Genomic DNA, 26732 nt, shown 5'->3' on the forward strand with positions numbered 1-26732 from the left:
CCCTTAAAATTCGGATATCAGGAGATTCCTACTAGGCCCGCATAACATGCTAGGAGGTACCATCGTAGAATGTCCCCACTTGACTCCAGCTCCTGGTACCGCGGAAAATTCACGCCCCGGGGGAAGCCCCATTGGCCAAAGAAACCGGGGGGGAGGAGTTGAAGGCAGAAGGAAAAGGGCATCAGCCAATCCGATGGTACTTCCCAGTTACCACCCCAGGAACTAGGAAAAAATTATGATTGGGCAGTTTCTATGAGGAGCCTCGAGGATCCGCCTACTTGACCAACTGACCAATAGCCACCGAGGATTGTCTGCTTGCGACTGATGGAGTGGTATGAGGAAATTTCCCTCGGTACCAGGAGTAGGAGTCAAGTGGAACTATCTACGAAGATACCTCCTAGCATGTTATGCGCGCCGGTTAGGAATCTTCGAAAATCCCGATTTTAAGCCGCTCTCGAGCATTTCCCCTCAACATGTATCGCCTAATCAGTAATTATTCTTCTAAAATACATAATTATTTTCATTCTTTATAAATGAATGACAGATTATGATGTATTATATGGTCAAATATTGTTAAAACTATACTTTATTGCAAGGAAATTGTGGAATATGGTAGCGATGGCTACCATACTGCACCGCCAGAAAGTATAATATTGTATCATTTCAGATAATTGTTGCTTGTTGTTATTTCGTAAGGTATTTCGTATGCTTTTGCGCAAGAAGAACTATCTACGAAGATAACTCCTAGCATGTTATGCGCGTAGGTTAGGAATCTTCGAAAATCCCGGTTTATAGCCACTGTTTAAGTCTCGTTCTTCTCCGACTCTCGAGCATTTTTGCATTTCCCTTCATATCTATCGCCAAATCTGTAATTATTCTTCTGAACTACATAATATTGATTGGGTGTTGAACAAGGGGTTGTAACCATTCTGTATCTTCTGAAACTATAAAACATTTTCCATTTAAGAAAAATATTATTAAAATAAACATTTAGTTTTCATGGCTTGGCGGTTTTGAATTTGCTCCCAAAAGTATCCAGATGGCTTTGGCCATCAAACTTTATATGATGCCACAACCTCACATATCGTATACTGAACTCTCTCACCTCAAATAGCATTATTTTTACGTCCAAAATAGAAGTACGTTCAAGAGGAATGACGGATTTTTAAAATTTCGGAAGAGATATCATTGATCTCTGTCTAAGACTTGGGAATATTTTAAGGAAGTCGACAATTTCATATTTTCATTCATGTCAGGAATGACATTTGGCTTTTTCTTTACATAATTCGCGCTTATTTTTAAACTTAGTTTAATTTTTTGAACCTCAAGTGGAATAAATATTCTCGGATAATTTTGAGAAATAATTGAAGAAAAAGTTAGAAGTATTTAGTACTTTCATGGTTACTACTAAAATCTTTTTGTAATAGTTTTCGGAGTTAAATATCAATTATTCATGATTCTAAATAGTGTAACTAAATTTGCGACTTAAGTATCTTTTGACTGACAATTCCGACATTTTCAAGCATTCACTAACTAATTTAGTTTTTATTAAATAATTTTAGCTCAGGTGCTAATCCAACTATGATTATGGATTCCTTTTTTTTCCTTTGGATTTTTTGGAACTTACCTTTTGGTTAGAATATCTTGTATGTGGTTTCTAGTTTCCGATGATGCTGATATTTCAGACAGTGGATTGATGTTCACGAGCAATTGTGGCAAATCTGATAAATAATATTTGTGCACAGTCTTAGTTAAAAATTTTATTGGACAAAAAAAGGGACGAATCCCCATTTACAAATTAAAATTTGAGGAGAAATGGATTGTGTCATTCTTTCAAGTTGAGCGACCAGAAATCAACTCTTGACCACCAATAACATGAATTGCAGTACGTTTCCTGTTGTTGAACATAAGACGCATTTAGGATACTTTTAAGTTCTCACAGCTGACCGGCCACTCGGCAGTAGTTCAGTCCAAAAGCATTTTACAGAAGAGTCAAGTCTAATGTCTGGATAGCGTGGTCTTGTAAGAGTCCACGAAGCCAAGTTTCATTCCTTCCTCTTCCAGAAGCATCACAAGGCTTGCCTGCGATGACGGTAATGTCTTCCAGATTCTGGGCAGTGTGAGTTCAACAGAGCACCGATATGTGTTCCTGAATCTGCATTCAGCATGCATCGCAGATACATTCAACATTCCATTGAATCAAGGCCATCTCATCTGCTCCGGTAGTGCCCTGAGATCTGCAAAAAGCATAACAAGACGAGGCGTAGAAACAGATCATGGACATTAACAAAAAGATGAAAATATAAGACAATAATCAGCCCTCATTTCAACATTCACTCGTAGATGTAATATGGCAAAATGTAGAAAATGGAGTCTTGGCCTGTGATGTTGCAAAATGTGAGCTAATACATTGCTTGCAAATAATTATGGATATTAAATAATGAAAAAGTGAATGTAATACTGTAATAAAGAAGAAGGCTTCATTTACTCATATTTAATAATGAAGAATTTTTATTTACTCATATTTATTTTAGAACATTGAAGGGAGATAATCAAATGGAATGAATACTTGAGGAAAACCTTTACAACACAGTTTGAGTGAAGAAAAGAGCCTTTAAGAGGAATTGGGAGTCAAGAATAGGTACACCATTCAACTAGGATCAAGGTATCCATGAAACGAGCGTGAACTCAACTTTTTTCATTAAATGAATTCATTTTTCCTTAAACTCAACCGACTGCATGGTTATTCGCACCACCAAGACATCATTGCACAACACACCTCACCTTCGTTGCTAAATCTATTCTAATTCAAACATCCGCCTCCTACTTATTGTTTATCTCAATACGTTTTCATCAAGGGTATTCTACCATTTAAGGTAGGTTTTGAATGGACAAAGACTGAAACAATATTCAAATGTAATTATGGATTTTTACATAAAATCACGTGGATAAATAGTAGTCTTTTAATTGAAATGACAACAAGTGACAAAATGCAAGTACGCAGAAAGTTTTCAAGATAAATCATTGCAATATGTAAGTCTGGTATATTTCCAAGAAGCGGATGATAAATGAAATGACCCTAATTTAAGATAATCATGTCAACAATACTAATAATGATAAACGAACGTTATTGATACTCACCCCCATTCATGGCGGAGTTCTCGGAGCGCATGCTTCTAAAAGGACTTGGGATCTGATTCCCGCGTCTGCCCACAAGTAAAAACCCTGTGGAAAGGCTGCTACCCCCCACTTCACACTGTCAATGCTCGTGGAAAATCAAAGAAATGATAACATTGCATTCTGTGGAAATGATAAACGAAGATTCGGATACAGAAGCCAGTGATGGGAAGATCAGGGTAGAAAGAGGGAATTTCACTATTACACCTACCTTTAAATGAAAGGGATTGGTAAAAAAGGCATGGGAAGGTTAGAATGTTGTTCATATTCCAAAATTGCTGTCGGAGAAACCCATTTTAATTAATCTTGATAAAAGGAATAAAAATGGAAAGGTTTCAGGTTACCAATAGATGAACTAAAACTTATAAAGGAAAGAGATGTGAGAAAGGAGGAGTGCAAAGTTCAGCAACAAGAACATTTTATGAAAATTTCCAAAATCTGAACGAATTCATAAAGTTGAAAATAAGGATATATTTTCGTCAGAACAAACTGTTTTAATGACACAATTGTGATTTATATGCCATGATTTTAATAATATTCAGCTCCTATTGGTAGAAGACGTGTAGAGTTATAATTATTAAGAAAGTTTTGCCAGAAATAACAAAACCTTAACAAGGGTAAAGAAAGAAACTTTGCACTTCCACATGAAGATTTAATATTTTTTATGGCCATGGGTTTGATGCTGTGCATATCATCATCTGTTGAAATATTAAATCTTTACATGGAAGTGCAAAGTTTCTTTCTCTAATCTCATCATGGAAGGAATTCCACAAAGTTAAACCTGAAACTATTATATTTAAAACTTACTGAATTAACAAAATTTAAAATAAGGACAAAATTTTAAGTTTTAAATGGTAGCCCACGAAAGGCTGTAGAAATTATTTCAACCTGTAAGGAAGGAGATATTTGCCAAATTGAGTACCTTCAGGCATGATGTGGTGGAATTCGAACATAATGAATAACTGATCGCAGCACTTTTCTACTTGATAATTTTTTTTTATTTTATGACTGGGTTTTGATATATTACACCTGATCATCAAAACCCGGTCGTAAAATAAGTAAAATTTAATAATTGGACAAGTGCTATGATCAGTTATTCATTATGAGATATTTGCCAACTGGAGGCTACATCACAACAATGTGCCGTCCTGCACTGCATTCCTTGTGACCTACTAAATGGCAAACACAAGGTGGTAACGCTTCCCCAGCAGCCTTACAGCCTCGATGGGACACTGGAAAACTTCTTTATGTTCACAAGAATAAAAAGGAGCTTGAAATGCAACCATTTTGGAACATTAGGCTCCCATTGCACCTTCCAGTAAGTATACAATGACTGGCAGAGGCACTGGCATTGGTGTGTCGATGCAAAAGGGTACTATTCTGAAGAACTGTAGAAATTTCCACTTAGATCTGCAATAAATTTTATCCTGGATTTATCGTCAATTTTGGGAAAGACCATAAAAATACTCCAATATACACAACACTGCTCTGATGAGACTGCAGGATTCAGCTACACAATTTCGGCAATCACTTAAAAACCCAGGGTTCTTTATTTTTATCTTATTGAGAGTTTAATCAGTTGATGCAAGAATTAAAAATTTCAGATACAATTTTAGTTCAAAGGTAGTGACAGCAATGCAATAACTTTGTAATAACTTTTATCTCTTCATTATATCAGCCTTTATTGAACATGACAACATTCCAACAAAAACAAATATTGACTCTTTAAAAAATATCACTCTCCTATCACAAAACCATAACAAACTCCCAGATGTCTATAAAGTAATATCCATGTGCAACATCCTCACTCAAATAGCAATCTATATGACATTTAAAGTCTCTTGTTGTCACAAAATGTCAAGGCCTTCTGGATGTAGTAAAACCCTTTACAATCTAACTTGAATCATCTCGCTTTTTCTATTTTTAAAAGCAAGGTTACATTAAATTATGCTTACAGCATTTGTCATATAGATGATATTATGATGGTACGATCACCTCATATTACCTTACCATGTGATCAGAAATCAACATTTTCCATCACCATACAAAATTGTGCAAACATAATAAATTTTTAAAAATGTGTTAGAATTGTTGAACTCAAAAGTTACTCATAACAAAAAATTTAAAACACACATTGCATGAATAAAAATGAATGCACTTTAAAAAAGGTTGGTTTTACAGTATCCAATGAAGACTAAAACCAAGAGACAAGCGATTACCTCGTAGTTAAATGTAATTTAATAGATTGAAATTCAAAATGAAATGACTAGTTGAGAAATGGTTTGCAATCACAAAACCAAATCTTATAATGATTCAATGATAAATTAAGCGTGAGCTTGGCAAGAATGGCATCAAAACCTACACTGAACTTAACAGTCATAAAATAGTTGGTATGATGGTCAACTATCTCTCTATGATTTTCTTCTAGAGAAACAAACACTTAAGCTTTTTTTTACATCAGCTCTTGACTATCCTCAGGCTTCCCTAAGTAAATGCTATGATGCAAAATACATATGCATTCGTATGATTGAAAGAGTACGATAATAGAACAGGAAATCAGGAAGCATGAATGGTCACACCGAAGACACCTTCCAATAATTGAAAAATTACAGCATACACCCATGTAATCAGCAGCTTCAATGTGATTAAATTTCATGATTACAAGAATATTGAAGCAAGTTCTTTATTTATGACCTCGTGCTTTCTATCAAATTAACTAATGAACCATTCCTCCAAATATCATCCCATGACATTTGACCATACCGCATGACAACCACATCTAGTTAAACTGAGCTAGTTTTATTTCCTTGCTGCACTTTTGCTCAAATATGCCCGCCTATTAGAAATAGCTTCAGATAAAATTTTTTGTGAACTGATAAAAATTAAGTGCCTGGTGAATTACCGTCACAATCAATACCTATCCAGTTTTGGACTACTTTAATTGTGTTCACATTTCACCCAGAAAGAATGCACCCTCAACATAAATCAGAGACTAAACACAAAAGCTGTGACTAATACATCACAAAAAAAGCCAATACATCACCTATATATCACAATATTTTGTCAGTCAAATAAGATATTCATTGACTTCTCATAACATACATGTATTCAAATATTTGTACTTATGGCAGCTTTAATATCAGATCTTTCTCTCAATAATAACAACAACATGAACAGGGCCAACCAAAAGTTTACAACTCTTAAATGGATGTGAGCAAATATGTCTAATGGATTATTGGCTTACTTCAAAAACCTAAAATGTCACAAAATCAGTTGTAAAATATCAACAAATCCAATTAATAAAATGTGATGAAAAGTAAAAAAATTAACATTATTATTTGCAACCAGAACCTAAATTTTAGAAATGGAAGTGACTTTGTCAACAAGGGCATATTCAATGATTTAAACTAATACAGAACGGTAGGTATTGGCAATTACTACAAGTAGTAGTACTCGACGAATTTCCCCAGGTGAAATCACTCCCATTTACCTGATAATTTTTCTCTAACCCATAAAATATAAACATCTATTTGTGACCTACATGTAAATGTTAGTGGTATAAAAATATAGAGAAAATCCCTCACACATCAATGTTAATTTTAGCAGTTAAAAATGCAACCTCCACCTTCAATTTCACCATGAGTTGAGCATATTATTGTGAACATATCAAAATTAATCATTACAGAACAAAGTGCACAACAAATAATTTGATCAAGACAGACAATTGTCAAACTGTTGCCTGAATTTACATTTTTTATAATGTATCCAATACTCATTAGCAATTCTATTGCCATCTACCTCTGAATTCATTCATTCACGTTCCCTTTTTGTCCCTCCCCTTGTGAAATCACAGAGCAAAATTAGATTTATTTGCTAAGTTTTAAGCATGCATACATATATATTTAAGCCGTGATGAGACATCACAATCCTTGATGCACATTAAAGAGTGAACTATTAATGATATTCACTGCTAAGGATATTTTGTAACGTACCACACATTTGGTCATTTAACAAAATTTTCACTTGAAATACATACATTAATTCATAAAACTTGCATAATAATCAGATATAATGATTGAATTTTCAAATTTGTCCTGTCAACTGCATATATTTTGTCTGTAATGTTCGTGTGTAATCAGGGCTATCGCTGGAGAAGTAAACAAATTTCCATAAACCATGCAAAACATACCACTCAACAGGCCCAGTTAATAGGCCAACAAATTCTTTCTATACTGTACTGTAAAAGACAGAATGACTCAAATGGAAGGGTAAATTTAAAACAAAGACACGGAAAAGAGATAATTATTTACATACACAATTAATAAAGGTATTCATCATAAACTCCACACCGGTCATTCATTATTGGCATCTAGAAATGTATTATTATGAAAATATACTCCACTGGATTAATATCTCATTAAAAGGTTTCACGACTCTTGAAAGCCCTCAAAAAACTGACCTGAGTTTGGAATCTTAGGCAATAAGAAATTTCTCTCAAAAACTGCCTACAGTGATAAAACCACCGATAAAACGTCCTTCTATCATAGAAAATAATACGAAAATAAAGTAGTACACAAGTTAGCATGTTCTAAACGAGAAAAAATATAAATATATGCTTTCATTGTCAACCTTGAGAAAACAATCTGAAAGAATTGATCAACATAACCATTGGAGAATATTACTTGATCAATTCTTTGGGCATGTAATCGAATTGCACATAATAAATTGTGAAATTTAAGTGTGAAGTGTCAGTGAATTTCTGCAGGTATTTTAATGCATTTTGATAATTTTAAATAACACGAGGTTCATATCTAAAATTTGAACACTTTTAAACATCCTTTTGAGCCCCCTTATATATCTCATTCCTTATGAAGTCTTGACTGATTAGAGGGGGCCATCATGGAGATCGCAGGTGAATCCAAGCCGACCTTAGAATGCAGCCGCTTCCCAGGGCAGTCATAGCTTGGAAGATCATACCGTACATACATTGCTTGCCCTTCATCAGGTCACATTTGTGACATCACCTACTGCATGGAATCCATCTCCAATATTTATTTGCTGGGGTCATAATTATTCCTTTTCAAATGGCTCCACAGATGGACAATTTTGATACTTTCACCTTCCTACTTTCCTCAGCGCAGATGATTCCCGTGATCCGTGGCCCCAGGCCAGAGAGGATGTGGCTCCTTAGAGCCCTCTGGACTGTAGAAGTTCCTTTGCCCATGGCTGGAGCGAAGTAATTCCTTGTGGAAATATTCAATTGTTTTCCTTAAGCCCTCTTCCAGGGATACCTTTAGAGAATGCAGAAATCATTCCATTATAAATACAAAAATTGTGAATTCTCCATTTTAATATTTTGAGCAAATTTATTTTAGCCAAGATAAAGTCTACTGAGATCCTAATACGGTACCTTTGAAAGAAAATAAAATGAAAAATTCAACAAGCAAAGAAAATACAATCAACTCTCGATTATCTGTGCTAATGGAATGCATGATGGAATAAGGATAACCTTTGTACCTACCTTTCTTAGCTTTGTCTAACAAAACACAATCTAACACTCTACATTGCAAAAATTCATCTTCCATTCCAAAAACATTTTACATTCCATCATCCCATCCAAGATACATATTCTCATCTAAGAAGTCCTTAAAAAATTCTAGAGATAGCAATCGTATTAGTGGAAAAGGTTTTTTTTTAGTGAGCCTCTTTTCTTACTAAACCGTTGTTACAGTTTTATCTATATCACCACGTAATTTCATGTTCATAGTTGATTGAAGCAATAAACTTTTGCTTATCCAGAAAAATGGAAAAAATGAGTTTTCTATTGTGACTAAACACTTATGGCTTAACACCAACAGAAATCAAAGCTGAGTTGTATGAAGTTCATGGCACATACACTCGTGTGTTTGTGACTGGTTTACAATTGAGCGAATGATTTTAAATGTAAGCAGCAAATGATGAACTTCATTCGGGAAATTCAGTGGAAAAGACTTCCTCTGAAATGATTGACAAAATCCATGATGTGGTTTTCATTGATCAATGGATCACGGTTCACAAAATAATTGAGGTCACAGACATATCACAAGGTCATGCAGTGTTCTCAAATTTGAACAGATAATTGTTATGGAAAAAAATCTTGGCAGGATGGGTTCCGTGTTTGCTCTCCGTGGAGAATAAACACAATCGTGAGGCCTATTTGGAGGCTGGTGATTTGACACCTTTCCATCACAATCCTATTGTGATGGAAATATATCATACAATAGGATTATTATAGACAAAGGAACAGTCGAAACAGTGGGTTTCTAAATGTAAAATGGCTCAGAAGAAGGCAAAGATGGTGAAATCAGCTAATAGTAAGGTGATGGCCATGATTTTTTGTGATGCAAGCAGAATCATCTGCATTGATTATTTGCAACAATGATATGCAATAAATGAGAATATTATGCCCCCTTATTGCACCGGCTGAGCAAAGAAACCAAGAAATACGCCCGTATCTGTGAAAGTCAAAGAATTCTCTTTCATTAAGACAGTACACAAGTACACACCTGCACAGTCCCATCTTCACTGACTTTTTGAAAAGAGGCTCATTACAGGTGCATATTCTGCATTGCTAATAGACCATTTGAAACAAGGTCACAATCTATGCAAATGCTAAATATCTATGATACGTGGTCTGCGCAGTAAATTCGCAAACTCCATCGGACATGATGTGGACTAAATGCCCACTAGCCTCAGACCCAATGAGCCATCTGTGCTTGGCGGATCGTTGAGCTGTACGTATGGTGCCAGTTATGATAGTTTCTGTTGTCCTTGTTTTTACTGTTTGTCGAAAATGGAAATTGACAAAATCACGGAGCAACGAATCAACACCAAGCTTTTTGGTGAAGTGCGGTAAAAGGTTATCAGGAAATTACTGAAATGTTAACAGCTGTGTACGGTGATAATGCTCTGAAGAAAGCGTCCGTTTTCAAGTGGATTAAGCATTTAAAAGATGGCCGATAAGACGCCATGGATGATGCAAGGCCTGGACGACCTTCAACCACTCATGCTGATGACAACATTTATCATGAGCGGTCCCTTGTCCTTACCGATTATTGAAAAACTGTTCGAATGATAGATGATGAACTGAATTTAGGAATATCAACAGTGCCCACTATTTTAACCAAACATGATCCCAACCAGATCTTGCCACCCTTGCGATTTTTTCCCATTCCCAAAATGCAAAAATGTGATGAGGGGACTACATCACTGGGAAGATGTGGACACAATAAAGCAAGAAACGACGAGAAAACTAAAAAGCCTAACTGCCAAGAGGACTTCCAAGGGTGCTTTAAACAGTGGAAAAGAAGATGAAATAAGTGCATAGCAACGAATGGAGAGTACTTTGAAGGGAACAAAATCGATGTAGTCTAAATTTTGCAAAATTAAGTTTTTATGGCCTCAGTTCACGTGTTTGACAGAGTAGTACATAGCAATGAGATGGTGAATAATTTTCCATAAAACCATAACCTATTTTGTAAAGGACGGAAAATAAAATTTGTTGTACCTTTGGTTCCCAGCCAAGGTTCACTCTAGCACGAGTGATGTCCGGCTTTCTCCTCTGGGGGTCATCTTCAACAGCAGCAACACGCTTTATCTTACTGTTTCCTCCAACCACTTTGCGGATCAAAACAGCAAACTCTGAAAACAATGAAAAGCCCTTGTGAAAAGTACATTTTTACATAGAGGGAATTGAGGAGACAGAAATACTATACTCAGCTCAGAGGCAATCATGATCGCCATGCATGCACAGAATAAAATAACACCAAATGCTTCATGTTTAGAAATGTGAGACCTAATTTTACCATTCTCTCTCAATACTATCAGTAATCATAGCCACACTTCATGATATTAACCTGCCAGGATTGATTACTGAACAAAATGGCGACACCTGGAAAAGTTAGCCCTCGTTTTGACTCATGCAAAATCCAGCTCATATCACAGGATACATTTATTTTCTGCAATATTTGTGCCTATGCATATAATTTTAAATGCACAGGATTAACTGATATACTACCTTGAACAAAAAGTTCCCGGAATAACCACCGTGTGGCGCTCCCATCGTTCCGATTTGAGTTCTGTTTTTTTTGTTAAATTGGTACATCTGTTGTTGATATTCCCTTTAAATCTTAGTGTCATACCTTGACATTTGCAAAAGTTACGTAGCCAAGAGTACATCTATCTCTGTGTGTGTTGGCGATTTTTTACAATTGCAGAAATGGATTTAAATTTGCAACAACGAACTTGTATTAAATTTTGCGTAAAAAACGGATTTAGTGGCGCACGGACGTTGGAAATGTTGGAAAAGTGTTTCGGCAACGATTCTCTAAAAAAAACGGTCGTTTACCAGTGGCACGAGCGGTTCAGAAGTGGTCGTGAGTCAATCGAAGATGATGAACGCAGTGGCAGACCATCGACATCGAAAGTCGGTGAAAAAATTGATAAAGTGAAAGAAATGTTGGTCAATAACCGCAAATTAACCATCAGAGAAATAGCGGAGGACTTGAACATTGCCTATGGATCCGCCCAAGACATTGTGGTTAATGATTTGGGTTTCCGTCGTGTAGCAGCAAAGTTGGTGCCAAAAGACCTCAATTTCATGCAAAAAAGAGACCGTGTTGACGTCGCAAAAGACATGATTTGCGAGGCTGAATCCGATCCCACATTCATCAAAAGGATCATTACTGGAGACGAGACGTGGGTTTATGAGTACGACACGCAATCCAGACATCAGGCAAGTGAATGGCGTTCACCAAATGAGCCGAGACCAAAAAAACCACGTCGTTTTCAGTCAAAAAAGAAGGCAATGCTGACGGTTTTCATGGATTACAACGGTGTAGTGCATCATGAATTTTTGCCAGAAGGCCAGACAGTAAACAAAGAGTATTATTTGGGCGTTATGAGACGTTTGCGTGAAGCAATTCGCCGAAAGAGACCAGAAATGTGGGCAGAAAACTCGTGGATTTTGCACCATGATAACGCACCGTCGCACAGTGCTATCATTATTCGTAATTTTTTGACGAAAAATGCAACAAATACCATCCAACAGCCACCGAATTCACCTGATTTGGCTCCCTGTGACTTCTTTCTGTTCAATCGAGTTAAAAAACCATTACGGGGAACGCGTTTTAGCAGCCGAGAGGAAGTAATGGAAAAATCGCAGGAAGCACTGATGGACATACCGAAAACCGACCGTAACTTTTGCAAATGTCAAGTTATGACACTAAGATTTAAAGGGAATATCAACAACAGATGTACCAATTTAACAAAAAAACTCAAATCGGAACGATGGGAGCGCCACACGGTGGTTATTCCGGGAACTTTTTGATCAATGTAGTATCTCTCAAGGCACTCTGCAGCAGCAGGGATGTATATTGGAAGTGTCTTCTTTGTTGCACCAAGAAGTTTTGCATAGCCAATATGGTGGACGACATTGAGCTTACGAAAGCTGAAATAAGCGCCCTGAAAAGCCTCGGAGGGAACAAATGACATAAAATGAGCAAAAACAAAGTGAACAACCAACATAAAATTACACCTTGTCCAATGAAGACAGTATCTTATGCTAGCTCAGTGAATCCAGGGGATGGAAAATCAGCTGATCCAGTTAGAACTGATCCTGTACTGCCCGTGGATACATCATCCGATACCCTGATTCTGAATGCACGGTCCATTGAGCGAACAAGCAGGTCGACTGATGTTTCTGAGCTGCAGAACTTAACAACAAACACCAGTGAGGACTCAAACAAAGAAGGCTCCTTCACGGAAATAATTTATAAGAGAAAAGTAAAGAGGCCAGAAAACAATATTAAGGAAGCAAACGAAAAATGGCATCAAAAGCCCTGGGTTGTTGGGAACAACACGTTTACTAGTGACTTTTATGGTGTACCCAGGCAATTGTGGTTATTCATGAACCATGCTTCACCTTACACTAAACCGGAGGAGATCAAAACTCACTTGGAGAAAAAGTTTTGTGGCAAGGAGTTTACTAGCGAACAATAGTTCCTTTCTGTAAATTCAGCTTCTTTTAAAGTCAGCACTGGCATGTTGATCACTAACAACTTGTAGAAAAAGGAATCCTGGCTGAACAGAGTAACAGTATCCAGATTTAACACATCGATATTAAAATACCATATCAATGACCCAAGAAATGGAGTAATCTTTCATGATTGGGGTGAACTCAGTTCACCACTGTCATCTATTTCTGCTGAGTGCTTACAACCTCAGAGGCAGGCTCAAATGGGTACGAGATACGCAAGTACGGCAAGATTGATTCCTGTATAACTACAATACATCAATAAAGAAGATGATAAGGTCATTACAGGTATATACACCAAAACATTTAGTGTATCCACAACAAAGTGCCAATAATAAATTCAGTATTGCGTGAATATGACATTTCTAGAAGTTCTCTTGGATTTCCCACCGGGTCAGGTTGCATTACACCGAGGTTTCGAAGGTTGACTTTGCCATTGTCTTTAGGGTGAAGTGACTTGGGTGGGAAATCCGAGAGAACTTCTTGAATACCATACGCTGGGAAAACCTGAGATACTCCATGACATTTCTATTCCCTGCATAAGTGAACACTGATGTAAAAGTGAAGAAATCCAATCATTCAGTTTTGATGGCTATGCATTGGCCAATTTTTTTGTGACACAGACTACAAAAATAAAAGCGTGTGTATTTTTGTGAGATACAAGTGTTCACTTAAGGCCTCTTTATTAAACAAAGTGATTTCTAAAGAAAGATGTATAGAAATTGCAGCGATCGAGTTCACTAACATTCAGAATATGTGAAACGTGACAATTGTATGTTTATACAGCACCCGTGGAGGTTATGTCGACGATTTCTTTGTAAAATGTGAGCAGTTATTATGAAGTATTGGGAAAAAAGCAAGGGGTGATTTCAATATTGATATTTCCACCCAAAACAATTTGTCTACTGAACTTACTACACATGTCAGCTCTCCAAACAGAGAGACTGCCACCTCTTCCAGAAGTATCAACCTTGTTGTCACTAATCTCCACTTAACTGAAAATGATCACTCAAAGGTTGTCAACTAAGGCATTTCTGACCATTATGAGCAAATGGTATTATCTCAAAGTCAAAGAAGGTGGTGTGTAAGAACTATTATTATTATTAGGTAATCTACCGGTTAAGGTAGGTTTTTGGATGAACAAAATTACTAATTCAACAATTTATGACCCCCAGCAAAACACAACATCCCCCCCTACATCAGGTCCCTCTTCAGCTCTGAGTACTTCCTTCCTCCCTTCATCCCGTCCAACATCCCTATCCTGTTCCTTCCCTTTCCTCGTTTTCCTAACATTCTCCCCTCAATTACAGCCTTCAACATCCCGCTGCCGGTCAATACCCCCTTCAGCCACTTTTCCTGCCTCCATAGGATTTCTCCCAACAAACCCCTCTCTTCGTCCACCATACCAAGTACTTCCTCGCTTGTTTTCTTCTCTGTCCATTTCACTTTCTCCATTCTTCTCCACACCCACATTTCAAAAGCCTCCAATCTTACGTCTATCCTCCTGCTTCAATGACCACGTTTCCGCGCCGTACATAGCTATGCTCCATATCAAAGTTTTTATGAGTCTTTTCTTAACATCCTTACTCAACGTCCCCGTTATCAACTCCCTCCTACTTGTGAAAGCCTCTTTGCCTGGCGTAATTCTTCTCCTTACGTCCTTACTACTTTGACCGTGTTGGTCCAAAACACTACCGAGATACATAAACTGTTCTACCTGCTCTAGTTTTTGCCCTCCTATTTTAATGTTGAGCTTAGCCTTTTTCTTTCTAGAAAATCGCATAACCTTTGTTTTATTAATATTGATTCTCATCCCATACCAGTCGCACTGAATTTCCAATTCACTCAGCAATGCTAGCAACCCCTTGGCTGACTGACAAACTAAAGCTTGATCATCAGCAAACCTAACTGATTTTACGAATTCCCCGCCCACTTTCATTCAGGGCTCAGGGTATATGGGTATAATTTCTACCTATAAAGCACAACCTGATTCACTGAAAAAAAATTAAGTATTAGGCACCTGTGGCTACAAACAGGACTGACATTGACACTATGGTGACCTCTAGCCCCATTAATATTCTAAAACTCCTTGACTATATTGCCTAAATGAAGGATTCTGTTGTCATTAAATTCTTTTTTAGTTCTTGCTTAAGTAGCTACGCTGTTTTTTTATATCTATCAATAGCTAACATTTTAGTACTATCTAATATCTTAGTTGAAGCATGTGGATTGTGAATATCGTAGCCAGGTAAAACAAATGACCGATGAAAGATGATTTTTTTTTAAATATCACTATTACTTAGTTTTACGAGGAATATTTTCAAATTTCTAAGACATTCCACATCCTCTAACAAGTTTTGTTAAGACAAATATTGCTCTTATGATTATAATTATACACTGTAGCAGATTATCAAAAATATCAGAAAGTATGTATTTTAAATACAGTAGCTTTTCGTTTGTATTCCCCACTTATTATGAATGAACTACTGAATAATTTGCACAGAAGTTTAACGCAAAGGAAATGGAATATTGATGACAATTTTTAATACAATTAGTGAGTAATGGCTGATTAAAATCCATACAGCCCAAACCACAGAGAAAAATAATTTACTGAAATTATTCATTTTTTAGCACAGTAAAAAAAAAGCACTTTCTTAGGACTTCATTATATTGATAGGGTGGGTTCCTTGAAATTATCTGAGATCTAATAGCTAAGATCAAATAATCAAGTGGTATAGTAAATCACTTACCATCAATTGTATGCTCAATTGGATTTCCAAGGTTTACAGGCTGTGAATAATTGGATGCCATTAGAACTACTAGTCCATCCACCAAATCAGACACATATTGGAAAGATCTCGTCTGTTTTCCATGGCCATAGACCTAACCAAGAAGAAAAACAAAAATTGGGAAAAGACAGCATAAATTTTTATACTTCATTGGCAAATAGAATTTCCCCACAGGTGAGCGGTGTGGTCACTTTTCTCAGTCAAAGAGTGAGAAAAGTGACCTAGATTCACTCAAGGGCATCCAGATGGTGCGGTGGCTAATGTACTGGCTTCCCACCCAGAGGGTGCGGGTTCAAATCCCAGTGGTGTAGAATTATTTTCAGAGGTATCTCGATCCCTACTTGAGGTGCTTTGTGGAGGGCACTTTGAGTGAGTACGCCGTCCGTCGGATGGGACGTTAAACTGCGGACCCCTTGGCGCCTTTCGTAAAGAGTAGGCTAATGCCGACGCCGGGTTTCTCTCCACCCTTCATCCATTCCTGTCCATCCCCTATGGCGCAAATGACCTCAGCAGTCGGTCGCCTCCCCTAAAAACTACTACTAGATTCACTCAACATTTGAATTTGGAATGAGTGAAGAGAAAGTTTTCCTTTGAGTTTCAGAGGCAAAAATTTGAATTCTACTGTTTTGACCCACAAAATAGGTATGAAATATCATTAGCGTACAGATGTTTTTCAAAATTATAAAACATCATTGTCTCACATCCATACTAACCCATCACATTCAAAGCATAATTAACAAAAAATAAACAATCACTATCGAATTGCCCTTTCTTTTTAAGTTTACACGCAGACACAATTTTTTTGCCAAAATAAATATGATAATGTTGAAAGAAATAAGAATATTTTGAAATTTTAACAAAAAAAATTAACTAAGATTTTATAATGCATTAACGTGCATTTTCATTAATATACTTTGGAAATATAATAATTTGCTTTAATTGTAAATGTTGCCATCATGAGGAGTTGAAGATTTTAAAATACTCAACCAAGAAAAAACATTCTGTAGGTCACTGTTTTCGTCTTTTGTTTAAGTTTTTTTGATTCATCTTTTGACATAATACTTATTGTAAATGCAAAAAAAATGGGTGTTGTTTTACAATGCAACTTTTAAAAAAATAATGACTGCAATTATAGCAGTTTTCCCAAACAAATAATCCATCTAAATCATGGACAATTTTTCAAGAAGATGTGATACATATTCTAGAAAGTGGAAGGCCTTTTTCCACCATTTCCAAAGTAATTCATTTCTCTATTATCCAACAACATCTATTAATTTTGATCATAAATTGATCCTTGCATTTTAATTAATGTCCAAAGTACTTAATATTTGAGAAATAGTGTTTACCTATGGAAAAGTCATACTGAAAACAACGTTGTTCGGGCACAGATAAATGTTTCTTTGGTGAATTCTATCATACAATTATAAAAATCATGGACATAATCATACTCCCAAGATGGATGCAATTCAGGAACGCAAGGGCAACCTAAGGACAGAGTGGAATGTCCTGGTTACTATTGGGTGAGGGAACCATTTTAGGGGGAGATGGCAATTATTATATCAATGGACCTTCAGAGTGAAATTTATAACAATTTGAAGAAAGGATGGGAATTAGCTGAAATGATCAAGCAGGTTTCATGGCATTGACCTTCCACCCCAAACAACTCCGAAAAAAATATTTTTATTAATAAAAGGGTGTTTCCCAGTTAGTGTTTCATATTTGGTGTAGTTTGCATCAACCATAATATACGTAAATGAAAACACCGAGAGCAGTACAGACTTCAAATACCTACACTGAATGGACCTAGTCAAGTTAGCTAAGTAAGATAGCTATGAAAAACATTGATAATTAAATAATCTTAAATTTTGAAGTACTCTGCATTGTCGGGTTTCACCGCATCATTGTTTGATTCAGACAACAGTTTCGCCGAAGTTGCATTCGGCGTCTCCAGGTCGAAGATGAGGGACTCGGAATTTTGCCACCCTTATATAGGTGGTCCCGTCTAGTGGCTGCTCCCTGATTGGTCCGTTCCCGGAGAACTCTCTTCCACGCGTTGTGGAGATGGTAGCCTTCATCCCTGTTGATGTTCTCCGGGTTTTTTGTGATCTCAATTGCTTCCCTAATTAAACGCGGGTAGTATCTACTCTCCTTGGCTATGATGTTTGCTTTTTGGAATGAAATCTCGTGACCGGGTTCACTCCACTGGTGTTCTGAAATGGCCGACAGGTGAAACTGCTTTTTTGTGGTTGCCCGGAGGTGTTCCTTTATCCGAACTTTCAATGAGCGGCATGCTTCCCCGATGTAGGCTTTCCCACATGAACAGGGTACTTGGTAGACCCCTTCATATAAGTCTTTCGGAATTTGGTCCTTCGGTCCAGGGAGAGCGTCGGCTATTTTCTTGGTGCAGTTAAATCTTGTCACCACGTCATGTTTTTTTAAGACTCTGGCTATCTTCTCGGATGTTCCGGATACATAGGGAATAGTAGCGTATGCGTTTGGGTCCGGTTCCGTCTGCTTGATGGACTTTTCCCAATCCCGTCTTCGCCTTTCTTCCCTGGCGGTCCTTTTAAGGACCATATCATTCCGATAGCCATTTTGCTGCAATGCTTTCAGGAGATGTTTCTTTTCCGCTGGCAAAGAATCGGCGTCAGAAATTTCATAGGCTCGGTGAACTAGTGTGTCCACCAAAGAAGTCTTCTGAAGCGGGTGGTGGTGAGAGGCTGCGTTAAGATAACGGTCAGTGTGCGTCTTCTTCCTGTAGACAGCATGTCCCAGCTTCCCATCACTCCTCCTCGTGACTAACACGTCCAGGAAAGGTAGTTGGTTGTCCTTTTCTACTTCCATCGTAAATTTGAGGGAGTGATGTTGTGAGTTTAGGAACTCGAGGAATTTCTGAAGTTCTGCTGCGCCGTGCTGCCAGATGACGAAAGTATCATCCACATATCTTAACCACATCCTAGGTTTTTTCTCGTACTGGTTAAGAGCCTTCTCTTCAAAATACTCCATGAACAGGTTAGCTACTACCGGAGACAGCGGCGAACCCATGGCTGCTCCCTCTGCCTGCTCGTAGAATTCTCCATTCCACAAAAAATTAGCATTCCTGAGGCAATGCTCCACCAGTGTGGGGAAGTCTTCCGGGATGCCGTTTGAGGTAAGGCGTCTGATGATCTCCAACGAATCCTTTACAGGGATGTTGGTGAAAAGTGAGACAACATCGAAGCTCACCAATAATTCATCGCTGTCAATTGTGATCTTTTTTAGGATGTCGATGAAATGTGCGGAGTTTTTCACGAATGACGATGTTTTTCCGACGTAGAACTGTAGAGATTGGGCCAGGTATTTCGCCACTCCGTATGTTGGGGCATCGATCTGGCTGACAATAGGTCGGAGTGGTATCCCTTCCTTATGTATTTTTGGCAGTCCGTATAATCTCGGTGGTTTTGGGGCCGAAGAAAATAGTCCATGTTGTTCTTCCCTTGGGGTGAGGGATTTCTTTATCAGAGCTCTGGTGTTTCGCTCTATTTTTGCTGTCGGGTCCGTCTTCAGTTTCTTATACGTTCCATCTTGGAGAAGTTTCGTAATTTTGGATCTGACTTTACGATGCCCAACGACGCGGTGAAACCCGACAATGCAGAGTACTTCAAACCACCGCCGCGAAAACCTACGCAGCCACTCTTAAATTTTATTTAAAACTCATCTTAAGCATATTCTAAGTCATATTCTAAATGTAATTTAGTTTTTAATTAATTTACATAGTTTTTTACAGATAGGTTATTAATTACTTCACTTGCGAATGATTTCTACACTTAATGAAATTATTGCATTTTTTGGGGAGACTTTAACCAATAAAAACACCAAGAATAGTTATTGTAGATGGTACTCACGGTTATTGTCTCATTCCTCAAGGCTTGGAGTATAAAGTTGGAAACAACACGTCCATCATTCATGTGCATTCTCGGTCCATATGTATTGAATATCCGAGCAACACGCACAGCCACTTTCTCCTGCTTGGCATACGCATAGCTCAATGTTTCAGCAACACGTTTGCCCTCATCATAGCAGGCTCGGGGGCCTTGGGAGTTAAAAAAATCAAAGCCATAATACACTGTTACATCAGACAGCTTAATGCCAAATTTGCAACTGTGCAAATTATTTTCTGCAATGTAGGTATAACCTTTTTGACATTAGAGTAATGTTAAGGCTGAATATGAAATGACATTGACTTAAATAAAAAAAATATTGACTAATTCAAAGGAGAATCTCATTGTTATGACTAATAAAAAAAAAGATGGGATTCAGCAAGGAACACTACTAAGAGGATTACTTTTGAATCATATGGACAATATGTACTTGTGAGGAATACCAAGAAGTATTATCCTGAGGCAAAAAACTGTAATATTAGCCATTATTTCAGTTTTGCAAGAAATGCATATGTGAATTTATTTTTTGAACCGCTACAAGGTAAAACCTAAAACTAAAAGCAACTGCATTTGATATGATTCATGCTTAACCTGTAATTCTTAGAATAATTTGGCTTTGTTGGATCTTTAATGTATACTCTAAAATAGATCACTTGAAATAACCTGAAAAAAATCTTTTTTTTTATTCAAAAATGTACATAATCAGTGACTGCTCAGCAACAAAATACTGGGTTTAGGTTTTCAAGTCAACTGTCTTCTGTGTGGTCATGCAAACCCAAGACGTTAGCTCACATACCTATTGGGTTAACATGTCCCCAATATGTTTCAGGTTGTGGATGGACCTCTGGATCTCCATAAACCTCAGATGTGCTGGCTATCAGCACACGAGCGCCAACTCTCCTCGCCAAGCCTGGTGGATTGAGGATGGTAGTACAGAGACATTAATTATCAAACAAAAGGAATTGCAGGGTATGTCTCACCATCCAAGTTCAAAGGAAACCTCTCCAATTGCTTGTTTGGCCAAAATATAGTTTTGTCATTTTTTGTGAATATTTTCAGAAAATCTTAGAAGGCAACTATTTCCACACCCATAGATAAGGGTTCAGAAACGGAGGCATTATATTCAGGAGGGGAAGGGATTTCCTTCAATTAGACAGGGTACAGCCACGGCATAATGCATGCACTTGCTTGCTTTAGCCTTTAAACAATATTGCACATACTAAAATTACCAAGTTTTAACTTCTTTTCATAAATAATCTGGCCAAAGATAATTTGATGTGGCTGCACATAAAAATGTCATGAGAGATACTTTCAAATGTTTATCAGATATTTTTTACAAAAGCCAATCAGTAATAAATGCATAATTGGGAAAATGAAGGGATTTTAAGAAGAATGAACTTATCCCTATAAAATACCACAGTAATAAACCTAAATATTGGTTTGATAGGTTATAGTATAGATAGTATATCTTCCATAATACTAAGCCCAAAGGTGTGTAAAATCACAGATCAGGGTAGGGGGTCAATTGCCTTTTCCAGTGATGCCTAAGGTTTCCCAGAAAGTGCCGGTACCCAAAAAATCACACAGCTCAAGAGAAAAGCTGAGAGAACCCGGAAGCATCATCTGGAATCCAACCTGGGTCCTCCAGTCAGTAGCTCACCAGTTTCCCCACTGGTCAACTATATCCCTACTCTACCATACCCTACTACACCAAACAAGAACAGATTTTTTTAAATGTGAAAACATTATCCCAGTGATGAGCGCCAGACAACTTGGACACTCACTCTGCTCCAGATCAGGCACTAAACAACCCACCAGTAAATCCTTTTATTAACTGATTGCATTTCCTACTTTCCCAAGCAAGTATCACATTGCTTCTTGATTCTATCTCCCTTCAGATTCTTGTTTCTTTAATTCAACTTGCATGGAAAATCGCATGTTCTAGTCATAGTACTGAGATCAGTCTATAGTCCATTTCCTCAATATCTTGTCGAGTATTATATCCAAGAGCACTAGGCAAAATATTTTCAGTGAAGAACAATATGAACAAGTAGAGAGACATTAAACATTTTACCTACCCATGCAAATGTGAACTGCTAATGGTTTTTCTTAATTTGTTTATCTGGGGGTTGGTACAGATACAGGCATACAGATCAATTTTGCACACTTCCTTATCCCTTTCATTCCAGCCCACATGCCTAACCTATTCCTAACCCTTCGTCACTTACCTAAGGTTCTTCCCTCAATCACAGTCTTTAACTTACTATTGCCAATCAGAATGCACTGAATCCATCTTTATTGTCTCCTCTGGATTTCTCCCAACAATCCCCGCTCTAACACTTCCTCATATGTTTTCTCTTCTGTCCACTTCACCTTTTCCATCCTTCTCCACACCCATATTTCAAAATCCCCCAACCTATGCCCATCAACTACCCTAAAGGACCTGGTTTCTGCATCATGAAATACCACACTGCATCAAAGTTTTGATGAGCCATTTCTAAACATCCTGGCACAACTTATCCAGTCATGGTCATCAATTCTCTCATCCTTGAGAAAAGTGGGGGGACTGAGATGGTGCAGTGGCTAACGTACTGGCTTCCCATCCTGTGGGCCCGAGTTCGAATCCTGGCAGCGGCAGATATTTTTCAATGGTATCCTGATTTGTACATGATACTAGGTGGAGAGCCCTTTGGGTGACCATGCCATCCGTAGGATAGGACTTTAAACTGTGGACCCCTTGGCACCATTCGTTGTTTATAACTTGACACCATCACTCAAACGGCCACCCCCTAGGGTCAAATGCCTTTGCAGCATCCTCAATCAGATAAAGATCCCACACAGACTACCTTCCTTCTTGCTCCTACCCATTGACCCATCCGGCATTGCTGAACCTACCAGGAACAAATATCATTCTTCCCACCAGAACAGTTCTAAAGCTTATCAGAATGTACAAGCCCTTACATCACATCAAGGTTACAGTCTATGAGTCTATGGGGAGGGCTAAGAATACTAAAACATAACGAAGAATTTCACAAAGTAATGGAAGGGAGACTCTAAAAGAGAGGATGAATCCAGAAGTTTCAATTCAATAGTTAACAATAGACATAAGCTCCTACTACACTACATGGCATGTTAATTCAAGCTTCTTAGACAAAAGGTGAAGATTCTTTGGCTCTGCCACTTTTCATAGAAAAGATATAAAGTTCTGGTACCCCAAAATTAACACAGCACTAAGATTGAACAAGAAATGTCTGGATGGTATCACCCACATTTAAGCCAGGGTCCCTCCAGCATTATAGGAAAATACTCTTTAGAGCATTGCTAAGAATCCCAGAAATTAATTTATTGGTGAAGTCTCCGTACTATATGGATGAAAATAAGAGGGAAGGAAGAGACACTGTCAGAGCAATTGACATCCTGAAGAGAAGTTTCCAACCTACCCAGAATTAATTTCCTAAATCAATGATGTTATACTTTTTATCAGTAGAAGATATGTCAAATTTCAAAATCAATACCAGACAATATATGGAGTACTTGAATGAGACAAAATAGCTGGATATAGAGCTTCTAAGATAGGTAAAAAGGAACTTCAGCACTTTTCATTTTTAGAAAGCAAAATAAATTTATATTTAAGGTCAAACAATGCTAAAGTTTGAAAGCCGTGTAAGTCATTACAGAATGACAAATGAGTTATTTTATCCCAAAAAATTCAAATGTCTTAAAATCATTAGTGATACCAATATTTTATCAATAAAAAACTGCCAGGAAGTTATATTCACTTAGTATATTAATACGGATAACATTCCACAGTTCAACCACAATTACTGACAAATATTACATCATTTTGAATGATTCACTGCAAAGCTAACTGTTTCAATTTATTCTCCCACTTTAACTTTTCTTTCCAGTGCATCGCCAAAAATTGACTAAATGAGTTAATCAACAGAAGCAAGTTTTTTTTATTAGCCTAATGAGATAGGGAACCAGTTCTGGAAACTGGTTCCCTATTCCATTCTGGTTCAGGTGCATGTGGGCAATCCTCCTTAGCCTAAGGCATAGTTGAGGAATCAAGGCCAGCACTTTCAAATCACCTGGTAAGTATGCCAAAAACTTGGTAGTATTTATTGGCGCTTGTTCTTTGCATACAATCACCAAATAAAACGTAAGTCCCTTAATGATTCAAATCGAACAATGGCTCTTCCAGCTGAAGCGCATATATCGGAAACTTAATAGCAATAATTACAAGATTAAAAAAAGAGCCACGTTATTTACATATTCCATCAAACTGTAAAAATTTAATGACACTTTCTGCCACTGTATTAAAAACTCAAGCTTGATATGTCTTACAGACCTGCACCAAAATACCCCCGCAACATTATTTCCTGTTTCACATATTTAAACAAACGTTGATGAATGCGGATTAAGTCGGTATACGAACACTAGCATTTCAAACACCAGTTGCCTTTGTTAGTACTTTAAAGTAAATCCCATAAGGGTGTTTTCATAAACTGTATTTGCTGCAAAAATGTTGCATTCAAAATAGTACCTTAAGGTTCGGATTAATAGTAATACTAACCAAGCATGTTGATTGTGCCAACAGTATTCGTCTTGATGGTTTTCACCGGATTGTACATGTAGTGCGGTGGTGATGCCGGACTAGCGAGATGGTATATTTCATCTACTTCAATAAACAGTGGATTGACGATGTCGTGATGAATTAGCTCGAAATTTTCGTGGCCAATCCAATGTTCCACATTTCTCTTGCTACCCGTAAAAAAATTGTCGGCTACTATAACCTCGTGTCCCTCAATCATTAGTTTATCCACCAAGTGCGAACCAACAAAACCGGCACCGCCAGTTACCTGGGTAGAAAGAGATAAACATATAAAATAAATGGGGATGAAAAACCTGAAATAGAAAATATTGCGCTCATTTTAAGAACGACTACAACTTACAAGTATCCTTTTCCTGGCCCTGTATCCCAAAAATTTTACATCTGGGAATTTATTTGGAATTCTTGCTTCTAACTCTCGGAGCTTTCCTTCCAATTCCCTAATACGCTTCCTCGCTTCGTCCACATCATGAATTTGAAAGTCGTGATCTGATTCCTTCGTTTTAACTTCCGGCGACTGTGGAATGTCATTGCTATTGACTTTGACAATTATAGGTTTGTCGTTTTGGGATATGTCACTACTGAGAACCCACTTCCGATAAACACATAGCACTAAATAAACAAACGAGAAAATAGACTAGCTCACTCATAAAAAATTGACCAAGATTGATTCAAAAACATAACAAAATTCTTACAGAGCGACTCAAGGAGAGTTCAAATCCATCAGTTTACTAGCAATAACTGAACACTAAAAACAATAGCAGCGAATGAAACATACATCTTTGACACAATTTAAAATTAAAGTACATACCTGCGAGTAAACAGACAAATAATACAAGTAATCGTCTCATTCTTCTTCCAAAATAAACCATTTATATTTATGTGCAGACCATACACAACCGCCTGCGAGGAGACTACTGCTTCGACTGCGGCTACTGATATGCGCTCACTGATGTTGTATTGTTTTTCTCTTATCGCCATATTCAAGTGAGGTTATTTCGAGACCTCCGTTAAAATAATTATTGTCGCCCCCTTTTCTACAATGAATGCCTAGCTTACCTGAATGAATTGTAAATATCTATTTTATTTTTAAATATGAACGTGCAGGATAAATTTCAGCCTAAGGATTTGAACAATTTTAGCTATTTAACCCTAGCCTCGAATAAAATCTTTGTTCACCATTTTATTTAAAGTAGATTGAAATAATATTGTAGTTGTACTTTCCATTGTCATTACTACTTTCTTGTTGTGTCCCGGGTAAAGGGTTAAATAAAATCCTTATTATTATAGGATCAACAAGGGAAAAGAAGCGAACTTGGAAGTCGACGCCATTAATTCAGGAACGCAACAAATCATTATCTGTATAATTAGCTCGAGAATTAACAGCATGTTCACTTGAACTTAAGGTAAATTACACAAGATTAACTTATAAATTAATTTAAACAGCTTTAAACAATATTTCATTTATCAAAATCAAATATCAATTTTCCTAAAGCTACTCAAAGAAATGTCTTCATTCAAAAATTTATTTTAAAAGAAAGTAGTATTACACTAGCTTTTTAAACTTAACCAAAAAACCCAATCACAAAGCTGAAAAACCGATGACTGAGGGACAAAAATCAATCAGAGACACTTTGTAACCTAAAAAAATAATTTGGAAGAGATTAATGGATTCAACCTCGATTTTATATTTTTTATGAATTAAAAGCCAGGGAAAAGAAACCTGTTCAACGAAGACACAGAGTCCGTACATTAAGTGTCGTGACTGATTCGCTGTGGCCTCAACTGAGCGGTGGATGGGGTTCCACCGGTCGGCTTGGTATAGGGGTCCCCCATCACTCAGGCGCACTTTAGTTCAGTTGCCTCCGGGCATGCGTTGAGACAGGAGGTGGATTTTTGTGACGTGTAATTATTTGTGTTGCCGTCGCGCCAGCATGGAGCGCACCGTCGAGCAACGCTACGCTGTGAAGTTTTGCGTTAAACTCGGGAAATCCGCGTCGGAGACCCTTTAACTCATTAAACAGGCTTATGGGGATGATGCCTTAAGCCGCACAAGAGTTTTTGAGTGGCACAAAATGTTAAAGGAAGGCCGGGAGCTCGTTGAAGACGAGCACCGCGTCGGACGCCCGACGACCGCTCGAACCGATGCTCAGGTGGCCAAA

The 26732-nt window shown here is 37.5% G+C and overlaps 1 protein-coding gene across 1 annotated transcript; it reads right to left on the bottom strand.

The window, feature by feature from the left end:
* Window positions 1-4848: 4848 nt before the first annotated feature.
* On the bottom strand, window positions 4849-25491 carry Uxs (UDP-xylose synthase). Its single transcript, XM_071599316.1, has 8 exons — window positions 25382-25491; window positions 24914-25182; window positions 24535-24820; window positions 20755-20868; window positions 19923-20110; window positions 16000-16132; window positions 10724-10857; window positions 4849-8468 (listed from the first exon to the last, which is right to left on the bottom strand). The coding sequence occupies exons 1-8, from the start codon at window positions 25440-25442 to the stop codon at window positions 8310-8312; spliced, it is 1344 nt and encodes a 447-aa protein (XP_071455417.1). The 5' UTR covers window positions 25443-25491; the 3' UTR covers window positions 4849-8309.
* Window positions 25492-26732: the final 1241 nt, after the last annotated feature.

Source organism: Hetaerina americana, unplaced genomic scaffold (assembly GCF_022747635.1).
Source record: "Hetaerina americana unplaced genomic scaffold, ioHetAmer1.1.p SCAF_11, whole genome shotgun sequence".
Taxonomy (NCBI): domain Eukaryota; kingdom Metazoa; phylum Arthropoda; class Insecta; order Odonata; family Calopterygidae; genus Hetaerina; species Hetaerina americana.

What these genes read in the sequence shown, in the direction of transcription:
- Uxs (XM_071599316.1), bottom strand. Translation starts at nt 25,442, where the DNA reads ATGGTTTATTTTGGAAGAAGAATGAGACGATTACTTGTATTATTTGTC. An exon ending in TGGCACAATCAACATGCTTG is followed by an intron (nt 20,869 to 24,534) that starts GTTAGTATTACT and finishes TCAATCCACCAG; the next exon opens with GCTTGGCGAGGAGAGTTGGC. An exon ending in GGGACATGTTAACCCAATAG is followed by an intron (nt 20,111 to 20,754) that starts GTATGTGAGCTA and finishes TTAACTCCCAAG; the next exon opens with GCCCCCGAGCCTGCTATGAT.